Genomic DNA, 11,986 nt, shown 5'->3' with positions numbered 1-11,986 from the left:
AAATTAGCTGCACCTTTAGTAGCTTCAACGTCAATGAATATCATCATACATGTCACAATACAAATGGGCCATTCTGCAAAATGATCACTTTTATTTTGGTACTTTAAGTTTATTTTGATGCTGATACTTCTGTATTTTAACTGTGGTACTGCTATTTTACATGAGTAACTCACCTGCGTATCGCCTCTTCCATCCCTTTCTTTTTGTTCAGTAATATCTGGAGGAAAGTTAGTTCATACTAACAGGCTAGTATGTGCTTGTGAAAAGTAGCTAGTAGTTTATTTTATTATTTTTTTTATCAACCAGACTTTCTTTGTTCTCATCCTGCCTTTCATCCTGACGTCTGATTGTCCAGGATAACTCCAAACACCTGTGTGGATGATGTGGAGTGTGCAGGTTTCTTCTGCTGTACATCTGTCAGAGTCTTACAGCGCCGGAAGATGGCGCTCTTTCCTCTGTGTGGTGGTGTACAACAGTTAGCACGTAGAAGAAGAAGAAGATGGCGTGGAGGACGAGGAAGTACCGGTAAACAACCATGAGTCACACAGCTAAGCCGGTTAGGTAGCAACTTTTTGTCGAAATTATTTCAAACCAAGACCAGTCGTCAGTTGTTTTACAGTCATGGCGGAGTTCGGTGAGAACAGCGGCCGCCAAGCTGAAGAACATGACGGGACAAATAGCAGAAATGTCCCGGAGCCTCTGTGCGGGACAGGTGACCCCTCGGTGACGGTCCCTCTGGGGCCGTGGCTCCCAATTCATGAGCAGAGGAAAAAGGTGGTCCTGCACGTCGACCTCAACAACACCATACTGGTGTCGGACGCCGTGACAGGTCAGGGGACTGTGGCGGCTCTGGACTATTTCCTCACAACTGTCACCTGGGGGAAGATGAACAAACACGGTAAACTGGAAATGGACTTGACAGTAATTTATAGTATCACACAGGAATGCTGGGAATGTGTGTGTACCATAGACTGTATGCATGTGCGTGTGTGTGTGTGTGCGCGCTCAGTCAGGTGATGACAGGGAAGTTATTGTTCCTGTTGTGGTAAAAGAAAACACCAAACTCCATTTAGAAATCAGTGAATTTAAATGACTTCTCCTGCTTTACTTCTCTGACCATACAAGTAAGAACAAGCTGCGAACGAATCAAAACAACTGTAGATGTTAGTGAAACTGAACACAGTATTGAAATCACACATATGCCGAATTGCAGGACACCATCAATATAAATGTATCAGAGGTATAAAGTAATACTTAATGATGTTCACATTATACTAATGTGATAGTAAACATTAAATTAACGTTTGGCAGAATATGGTCTTGATCTGTTTAATGAAGCAAAATCAAATGTGTTTTCTTCCAACATCCCCATGTATTTATGTAAGTGCAGTGATAATACTTAATTAAGCTTGTACAGAAAATTGACTTGTGTATGAAGTCATCAGAGACAATGGAGCAATTAAATCATGATATCATGCGCTCTGCACTGGCATCCTCCACTCATTCTGTGATCACTTGTTTAGTGTGTCTTTAGTCTTTAGTGTATTTAAAATAATTCACAAACACTTTTATACAGGAACGTGGGAATGGCTGAGTGACGCGCCCTCCCTGCTCCCACCTTGCAATGATGCTGTTAGCTACTACTCTCAGTTTGGACGGATACCAGGTTTCACCTCCACTGCAGGGCGACGTTTCCGTGGGATTCTGGATGAGCATCTGGATCTACTGCGCTGGCCCGACGGCGTCAAGGCAAGCATCAAATAAGAGAGAACGGATAGGATGACCAGTTGGAAAGTGTCTGTATGATGTTTCTTATATTAAGTGTTCATATGAGAGAAATCATTCCCCTCTGATCACTACTACTTTTTAGATTGTGTATAACTTCATATATACACAAAGCAGATATGACAAAACATTGGCACCTGGCAGGAATGAAGTGCAACAATGACTTAAACAGAGGTAGAACTCTTCAATTCTTCAAAAAGGCACCTTTTCTCATGTGAAGTTCATCTTTATCAGCCTGTAATAATAATAATAATAATAATAATAATAATAATAATACATTTAATTTATATAGCCCCTTTCAGGGTACCCAAGGACGCTTAACAAAGTGGAACATACAAAACAAAGAATAGATGGATAAGCAAAAATACATATAAGATAAAGAACGAGAAATGTTTATTGTTGGGGCTGGACTTAGAGCTGATAGGCCTTATTGAAGAGATAGGTTTTTAAGTCTTTTTTGAAGTTCTCCAGAGAAGTCTGTTTGTGGATTTCAGCTGGGAGAGAGTTCCAGAGAGTGGGGGCTGTCACACAGAAAGCTCTGTCGCCGAGGGTTTGCAGTTTGGTGTGAGGGATAGAGAGCTGGGGTTAATAACAAAATGAATTCAAAAATGGATGATTTAAATTCAGCTTTTGCTTGTATTTTCATCTATTACCCATTATGCTTCAACCTTTATGTTCAAACTGAACATGATACTCGACTCCCAGAAGATTGTTATTACAAAGGTTGTAAATCTTCGGATTCATATCCAAACCTTTATTTCTTCCAGCGACCTTGAGCATTGTCGTGTTACAAACCCTGAAGTTACAATAGTCTTTTCCAGTTTAAACACCTATATACATTCAACATGAAGATCACACAGTGACATACGTCTGTATGAGCTGATATTTTGTCTCTTTTTTCCTCTGTTCAACAGTTAGTAAAACCGGCTGATGATGTCACTTTTTCCTGTGAGCCAGAGACTAGACAAACCAGTCATCTGGCATGTGTTTAAAATGCAAAAATCTATGGTGACGCATACAGAGGTATATAAGTTAAATGGACAGTTCACCCAACAAGATAGATAGATAGATAGATAGATAGATAGATAGATAGCTTTATTAGCGACCCACAACAATGCTGATGGAAAGTTGGGTGAAGTTTTGAAGTCCACAAAACATTTCTGGAGCTTCACAGCAAAACAACATTCTCCTGAACAACTGAAGTAGATGGAGACTATTGGGAAAAATTACCAGGAAAAAAAAGCCTCTATATAGCTCGTCCAATGTAAGCCAAGTCTCCAGAGGAGCAGAGATCCCAAATAAATTTGAAAAGACGTTATTAACGCCCTTTTTAAAACAGAAATCTTTCAATCGAGTTGGCGTGCATCCTATCTGAAGTGGGTGCACAAGCTCATCCATGAGTTGAGGGTGTAGATAACAAGCAGGGAGCCATTTTATGTTATTTTTTCCTTTTTGTTTTATTTACATTTTTAAAATGAGTCCTAATCTGTTTCGGTTGTTTAGAGTAGGGATGAGTGATATATTGTTATCAGTGAAATTTTAGCTGATAAATGGAGTCGATAATATGAAGCCAAATTGCTTAACAAGTGCAGCATTTACAAGAAGAGATACGAGGAGAACAAGTGCAGCCCGTTGTGCTCATGATGTCACATTGCTGCACCAGGGTGTAGATTAGAGAGACAAACACGTCGTCTTCGGTGTGGACATTTCTTACACTTTCAGATGAAGACAACACAACTGCAATTTGAAATGCATGTTTCACAAGGGTTCAGAGAGGAGTGAACGAGTTTTAACACAACAAATCTTATTAGAGCTGTGGAATATTAATCATCCATCTTTGCTCACTACGTCTTAGCCTTTCCCTAAAGGTTAGGAGCTTCTTTTTAAAAAACAAAATGTGAAATTGTCTATTATCTTATCGGTATCAGCCATGAAAAGCAGGTAATTATCAGTTATTGGCATCAGCTGAAAAAAGATTTCTAGTTAAAGTTCCCATGAAGTCAAAATTGCTGTTTAAGTTTTTTTTTTTTAAATCACAGATGTCTTGCTTCATATTGCACCTTTACACAAGCATCAGGCCCAAAAATGCCAAAAAGCTATTTTTAAACTATTTTCACTGGTATTTTAGAGTTACCTTCATGGAAACACAATAATGTTGATGGCTCATCCTGAACCTGGGAGCGTATATTAATTATTTGTCCAATAAATGCTTTCTTTATCCTATGATGCTGCCACGGATGTATAAAAAGAAGAATGTCGCCAGAGGAGTGTGTTGCTATGGACCGGACATGATCGATTACTGTACAAAAACACAACTTTATTCACTGATTTGATTGAAACTGGGTCATGTTTTATTGAGAAAATATTTTCTGGCGTTCTCTCTGCTGCCCTCTGGCTGCTCTGCCTTGAGAAGCTCTGAACAAATAGCTTTCATTGTTTCTAAAGTAAATGCTAACAAACTGATAATCAGCTGTTTCTCAATGAATCCTTCACAAATGACTTCCAGACATCTAGATTGTAGACACAAAATGACTTTCTTCTTCTGTAGCGTTTGCACTTGTCAGGACCTGTTCAGTCATGCACATCAAAGAGTTAAGGATATGCTTGTGAATCAGTTTTTTCACTGGCAAAGTGGCTCCGCCGTATAGTCGCAGCCTATACAGCTTCCTTGTTCTCTGGTGAAATGATGTGTTGCTGACCGCCCTCACTGTGTTCCCTGCAGGGAGACAGAGAGCTGGCTGTCAAAGGTGAGGATGGTCAGCTGTACCACTGGATCCTGCCCTCCTTCTTCCAGCTGCTCAAAGACCTGGCGCAGGAAGGAAGGGATTTTGCTATCCTTTTTCGTACGTTTGGATCCGACCTACCTCGAGTGCTCAGAGCCATGTTCAAAGCAGTGGATGAAGGGGCTCATCCACTGTTCCCTGATCTGCCTGATCTCAAGGTGAAGTAGAATCATGCATGAGTTAAAATGAGACATTCACACCACTGTCTCTGTGAAATACAGTATTTTGTCTTTTAATTAAAGGATCAGTTCATGCAAGTTACACAACACATTTTGATGCCCTGAAACTATCAAACAAAGCTGATAGATTGGGGTTAATTTACTGCACATACCACACACTGTCTGAGTGAGCTTTACAACAATGCACACTAAAGTCACACTGTCAGACATTATTTATACAGTGATTTTCAAAACAGGGTTACGTGCTTCAGAGCAGCAAAAATAAACACAATAAAAGACAATAAAAACCATGAATGAAGCATGAAAATGCATTGAAACAATACCATGTCTTTTAATATAAATAGGTTATGAAATGAGATTTAAAATACTTCACAGTTTGTTGACTTGACCTCTAGGAACCTGGAGCCATGATCACAAAATATCTGAAAAGAGCTCCTGAGTCAGGAGAGCCTCCTGAAAATAAGGAGCGTGCCAGTCCTAACTTCATGACTGCTGCGTTTTTAGTCCGAGTAATTCACAACAAAAGTAGCTCCTCAGTCTGAGCGTAGAGAGTAATAGAGCATTCACAGATTCCTTTGTTGTTCCCATTTCCAGAGTTGGGAAGTCGTTCTTCATACTTTGGAGTGTTCATGAGAACAACGTGGACGCTATTACCTAACACCACTATATATTGCTTTTCCTTGACTTGTTATGAGGGTTAATGCTAATAAAAACCTTTTACTAAATAATTTAGGTCGGTTACAACTTATTACCATGTTACAAATTACATATGAGCAAAAATTGATATGCAACATGTGAATTAGTAAAAGTTTCTCACATCAACCAAACATTTACTTTTGTCAGCCATGTCTTTGTGTGTTTAAATACTTCCAACACCACATGAATGCACTGTGACCAGACCTGCTCACAGTCAGTAGTGGGCTCCAGGTAATGAACCACGTTTGGAAAAAAAAAAAAATAGAATCATAATGAAATTTTGATCTTTATTTTGAAGGTGGACCTTTCAGCTAACCAACAAATCTAAGCAATGCAATAACAATGGAGGTGATGGTATGCTGGAACTGCAATGATTAGTCAATTAATCGTTAAGTGGATTCAAATAAAATGAGTTGCCAGCGATTTTGATTTGAATTAAATCATCAGGCTTTGCTGCTTTTCTTTGTCATTTACACTAGTAGCTGAAGAGTCTTTGGGTTTTGGACTGCTGGACTAAAGAAACAATTCGAAGACGTCACTGTGGGCTCTGGGAAATTGTGATGAGCATTGTGATTTATTTTTTGACATATTATAGACTAAGCAATTAATTGTGAAAAAGATCAGCAGACCAATAGATAATGCAAATGATCGTTAGTTACAGCCCTACAGTATGCACAACTTCTGACTGAAACTTCTGACTGTAGAATTAACACATGAAAGAATGATGATCCACCTATTTTTCATTCTTTCATTCTTTTTTCTTTTGATGAACATTTGACTGCGAAGTGTACTTTTGAAGGGCATGACCTTCTGCACCCTACAATGCAACTCCTTGACTCCCGGAGGGTTTTGTACCTGTTAGCTTGATGGGGTGGAACACATTGATTTTGAGAGAACAGTGGAGAGAGTGGAATGGACAGATGATGAGGCGAGGGGTGGAAGAGATGTCAGACGGTGAACCTGTCAGCCACAGTAAGCAGTCTGGAGGAGAGCACAGTGGAAGTCTTATTCAAACAGTCCTGTCAGAAGCTATTTATCTCTGCTTTAGACAGAAAGAGCAGGGGGGGCGTAATCACATGACATAATGTGATTGTTCAGTTTCTGAACTTGAGCTGTTTGTTTTCCTGCATCAGTGAGTTTTTGGGTGCAGCAGCTCCAGCTTCATCATTACTGTCAAGTGTTGGAGATTGGTGAGGACGGAAAACAAGCCTAATTAAAGCAGTGCAGTAGTGGTTATTAATTCCAGCTAAGACATCACTGCCTCCATGCTAATCTTTTATCTGTATTATGCATGTTGGGGTGTTAGTGTCCATGCATTACAGCTGTAACACAGTAAACTGGCACTGCCCATAATAACTACACCACTTAAGACTAACACTTTTCACTTAGTCTGTCCATTTTAGATTTTTATGCAAATGCCCGACTTGATAGTTTAAGCTTTCTAACCTCCATGACAGCAGTGTTAAATCACATTTCGATAAAACGGAGTGCATTGAACTCCTCAGGGTGTGATTCAATGAGAAAACAGACTCAGTGTCAGTGGATGTGGACTGCTGGAATATGCCTTTTGCTATTTTTTCTCACATGCCATATTCAATAAGGACAGAACTAATGTAGCTATGTACATACAAAAATATGATATTGTTTGAATGGCTAGTCTTCAGCATTCTTTAGACACATGATGTTTCATTTGTCCACAAACATAATGTCATTATAATACTATACTGTTATAAGGTGAGTTTAGCAAAAGGTATCAGCTCTGTGCAGCTGCGCTGCGCCGCTTTGAGCTAAATGCTACTGTCAGCCAGCTAATATACTGAATCATAATGACAATGCAAATATACTAATGTTTAGCAGGAAACCTTTACCTTGCTCACCATCTAACATGTTAGCATGCTTACATTTGATAATAAGCAAACACAGAGACTCGTCTACTCGCTAGTCCGTCTTTACAGGCCGACTTTAGTTACAAACTATTCTAACTCTTTACAACTTGTACATTAATCATCGGTTTATAGAAAACTTGTATAGTAGTTGTGTAGTAAGACTCTCAGTGGTGGTGACGTTTAAGTCATGTGACCGTGATGTAGTCTGTTTATATCCTAACATGAGCTTTTTATTTCTAGCGTTCATGCTTTCGAAAATCACAAAAGTGGTGTTCATCTGTGAAGATTATCTTGCTGAATAAAACGTGTAAGAATCATAAACTTGTGTTTGACACAGTTTATTTTGAGCAATGATCCAAAATCCAAGTATCGAGGGAACCAGGGCGATGTTTACTTCCGGGTTAGCCTTCAAAATTACATCATCGCTACACCACTCTATTAAAGTGCTTGTCCTGATGAAGACCTTAATGGCTGAAATGTGTAGGCATGTTATTACCATGAGTTACTAAAGGCTTTTTTTAACTTGTTACCCTCTCGAGTGCCTCAGACTTCTTCAACACTTTCAAACTGTTGGGATCCCTAAACTGAAGAGCACCAGAGGGACACCATATTACACAACCGAGCAATAGCACTAAACACAACTGTTGTTAACAGGAGCAACAGGAGCGTCATTAGCTTGGAGATGTTCGGTCTTAAACCAAGTATTGATTAACATTGCCATCCTGAGGCTGCTCCAGTAGCATGACAATGGACAGTGTTTTAGTTAAATAACTGATTCTACTGATGAACAGTGGTGTCAAATTAAGTTAAAACTGCCAGAGGCCTTTTTTTTATTTTAAACTCCACCATGACACGATCAAGTCAAGAATCATTTTCATGCTGTTGGATAGTTTTATGATGTTTTCTCTAAAGTATCCACTCTATTTTAAAGCTACAGGGTTATTGAGCTCATTATTTTAATGTGTGAGAAAATAAAAAGCTGATCTGACAGTTAATTTAGGTCAAGTCTGCCAGAGGCCATGATTTAATAACAAAATCATTTCCCATAAGTTTTTTGGTCTTCTGCTTATCACAGGGTTCAGAGCAGTCCCCCCTCTTTGTTTCTCTCTCTGACTCTGACTCCTCTTGTCACTCTCGGTTCAGTTAAGTGTGAATATGACTGCGGGCAAGATCCGCTGCAGCAAGAGGGGAATCGTCCTGAGCCGAGCCGAAGACAGAGTGTCGACTCGGGATGGAGAAAGAGGCCTTTACCAGTACCTGAGCTCAGTCCAGGGCCTGGGAGGCTTTCAGGACCACTTCGACTGGTATAAAACCACACTCCTCAAGCCTCTCCTTGTGGCCTCTATCCCTTTGCCCATCTTTACCAAATCCTTCTGTGCCCGTGTTTCTTCTCCAGGTGGGCGAGTAATACCTTCTCCATTCGTGGCGGGAAGCCGCTGTGGGTCGACCCCTTTGACCAAAACGTTCAGCACATCTTCATAGACGACAACATTCGGCAGAATGACGAGGATACTATAGTTCAACCCAAGGTACTGTCACTTCTTTTAAAGGGACATCAACTGTACGGATTGTTACTAAATTGTAACTACAGGTTTTTGGCACAGCTTAAATCTGTGGGCACGGGTGCTGAAGAGATCAACATGTAAACATGCTTTAGTGCAGTGAGAACACTCTGTCTCCCACTCAGGAAGACTGTTGGCAGGAGATCAGATGACATCTCAAAAAGCTGTAGATCAGGTCATGATCACTGGTTGCAATAGATAATTATACTCTTTCAACATCACACTAGGAAGTCACTCTGTGATAACTGAACATTGTATATGCAAAGGTTTGTGATCGCGCTCTCTCTGTCTCTCTCTGTCTCTCTCCCTGCTGCATTCATTATGCATTAAGCTTCTTTGTTTTTGCAGAATGTTAACAGGCAGATGATTTTTTTCTGGTGTTCTTTAGTGAACTCTGGCGTTTTCTTGTCTATCACTTGAAGTTGTTTTTCACTTGAACACAGCCTGGCTCGTCCTCGCATAAACAGCTGGCCATATGGTTTCCCTTCTTGCAGAGCCAACACATTTAGATTTTTATTTAAATATGAAAAATGTGAAGACATTGCTTTTAGCTTCTTTATACGGAGTTGATGATTTAGAGCCTAGACACACCAAACGGATGAAGAACAAGTGGTAACAAAGGCCATTAGGGTGATTCCCCTCAGGTCGCCTCTGTCTCGGCCCAAAAGCTGCACTTGAACACACCACAAAGACTACAGCCAACAGCCAACTAGCTTGTCCGTTCTACACCTGTGTAAAATGCATCTCCATACCACCAGGTGGCGGTAGTCTGCATTCGTCATTCAAAAAGGGAAACAGGAAGACTGCACAAACATACAAACTGTTATTTTGATAAAGTAGCATTTTTTCCCACCACGCTCGCTAATTAAACAACTTCTAATCAAGAATACGTCTGAGTTGCAATTGGCACTAGTGAAGACAGACCCTCCCTGACAGCATTTCACAGCAAACCATCTCCCAACATCCATTTAGTCTAATGCATGATCCAGTTTTTCTTACATTCTCTACTGCTGTGTGTGTGTATTTGTCAGTGAGTTGTTCATGCTATGGTCTCTAGAGATACTTTTATGTTTATAAGGAGTTTGTTTGGACTTTGTCAAACAGAATTAATGCAGCTTTTCCCCATAACTGGAATCAGACTCGGTAAGTTTCCACAGATGTTTTGGCGAGACTGTTGCTGGTTCAGAGCATAACTTTCTCTTCTCTTTTTCCCCTCTCTGTGTCGTGTGTGTGTGTGTGTGTGTGTGTGCGTGCGCGTGTGTTTGTATATCTTCTCAGGTGTTCTTGGACCCAGACAGTGCTGAGACTCGTACAGCCTGCACCTCTGAGCTCTATGACATCACACTGGTCCAGACCGACCTCCTCCGGGCCATTTCTGACCCGAGCTACTTCACTCAGCGCGTCCACATCTGCCTTGAAAACTATGACAGGAATCTCCAGCAGGGGGCAGGCTAAAACACAGTTAAACCTCCCTCTCTCTGTACGTGTGGTAGGGCTCCATTAACCCTGACACAACAATCCCAGTGGAGACGAAGGGTGCAGAGGCAGAAAACTGTAGGTAGGGTTACAAACACAAAGTTTGATGAGTTATTGAAGGACTTCATATGAAGGAGGGTCACGTTAATAAATATGCAGATGAGGAAGGATCACAGTTACCATCTGAAGATCAAATATCCTAAAAACTTTCCCAAAGGACGAACTAAATGAGATTTCAACATTTGGCAGCTAGACAACAGGTCACGTACCTCGCTTGCTTCATCTACAGCAGGACACCAGTAAAAGAATGTCAGCTTATACAAAAAGCTCTTCACTTCAGAGACATCACTTCACAATAGTTTGTGATTCTGCTGTCCTGAAGGTGAACCACCACAAAAAGAGTTGTTGACCTAATTAAGCAGCAAAGTGAACAGGCCAGACTCTTTGATTGCTGCGAAGGCTCTATGACTAATCACACCACGGGATAATTACCCCAACTCTGTGAAATGTGTGTCAGACAGCATTAATTGGGGTCAGATCTGGTGAAAAACCCTTCAAGTGTTGCGTTAGTTGCCTAGTAAGTAGAATCCACCGGGGTTTTGCTCAGCTCTTCATTTGTCATCCTCAGGGTGTGACGCATTCATGTAGCTTCTCCTTTACATTGTTGATCATTTGTATTTTAACCTCCATTACTGGCCATCGTCTGCATTGTTTACATCCACCAGGAACTGGCAGGTAATACTTGAATATTTTCAGATGACAGGATCTGATTACTGAGTATGTCTATGTTACTTAAGAGGGAAACCTCAGAGTGCACTGTACACACGTTACGAAGGCATTATTACCAGAGAAGGACTTTAAATACTTTCTAATTTGACTGTATTGCTAAACAGAATATTTAATTTATAACAAGACAAATCATCTCCTCAGTAATCCATATCTATTTGTCAGGGTGGTTTGATTATACAGAGTAATGTCTTCTTGGAGCACTGAGACATATCATTAGTGTTGAACATGGTTTTGGGATGCGTTTGCACTGAATTATTTACTGCGGCTTTTATTGTTTGAAAGCAGCCGTGTGTGAAACATTTAAATGAGCAGGTTACCCAAAAATGAAAATTCAGTCTTTATCTTCTCACCAAGTCGATGGAAAGTCGGGTGAGGTTTCATAGTTCACAAAACATTTCTGGAGCTTCACTGCAAACCGGTGCTGCAGCATTCTCCTAAACAACTGAAGTAGATGGAGACAAAAACAAAAAATAACTGAAAAACTAAAACAATCAAACAAAAAACATAAAATTGCTCCATACAGCATATTCTGCTGAAGCCCAGAGAACCAAAATTGATTTCAAATGATGTTATTTACACCCTTGATGCACAGTCTCGCTCGTGCACCCACTTCAGACAGGGTGCATGCTAACGCTTGTAGCTTAGCAGCTACAGTGAAGATTTTGACTTAAACAGGGTGTAAATAACATCTATTCAGGATATTGGGGCTTCCAAAGAATTGGATTACAATGACTGAGCTGTTTGAAGCCATTTTATGTTGTTTTTGGTTGTTTTTTTACATTTTAAAACAAGTCCCCATCTAGTTCAGTTGTTTCGGAGAATGCTGCAGG

The 11,986-nt window shown here is 40.3% G+C and overlaps 1 protein-coding gene across 1 annotated transcript; it reads left to right on the top strand.

Annotated features, from left to right (window-relative positions):
• Positions 1-560: 560 nt before the first annotated feature.
• Positions 561-10,488, top strand: LOC140999711 (uncharacterized). The gene is made up of 6 exons (XM_073470232.1): positions 561-898; positions 1,577-1,749; positions 4,508-4,726; positions 8,473-8,633; positions 8,726-8,858; positions 10,170-10,488. The coding sequence occupies exons 1-6, from the start codon at positions 622-624 to the stop codon at positions 10,344-10,346; spliced, it is 1,140 nt and encodes a 379-aa protein (XP_073326333.1). The 5' UTR covers positions 561-621; the 3' UTR covers positions 10,347-10,488.
• Positions 10,489-11,986: the final 1,498 nt, after the last annotated feature.

The sequence above is a fragment of the Pagrus major genome, chromosome 7 (genome assembly GCF_040436345.1).
Source record: "Pagrus major chromosome 7, Pma_NU_1.0".
Lineage (NCBI taxonomy): Eukaryota > Metazoa > Chordata > Actinopteri > Spariformes > Sparidae > Pagrus > Pagrus major.
This window is presented reverse-complemented; position numbering and strand designations above follow the sequence as displayed.

Excerpts from the sequence above, each read along its gene's own strand:
- LOC140999711 (XM_073470232.1), top strand. The coding sequence starts at position 622 with ATGGCGGAGTTCGGTGAGAACAGCGGCCGCCAAGCTGAAGAACATGAC. Across the intron at positions 1,750-4,507 it reads GCTGGCCCGACGGCGTCAAG|GGAGACAGAGAGCTGGCTGT; the intron begins GCAAGCATCAAA and ends TGTTCCCTGCAG. Across the intron at positions 4,727-8,472 it reads CTGATCTGCCTGATCTCAAG|TTAAGTGTGAATATGACTGC; the intron begins GTGAAGTAGAAT and ends CTCTCGGTTCAG.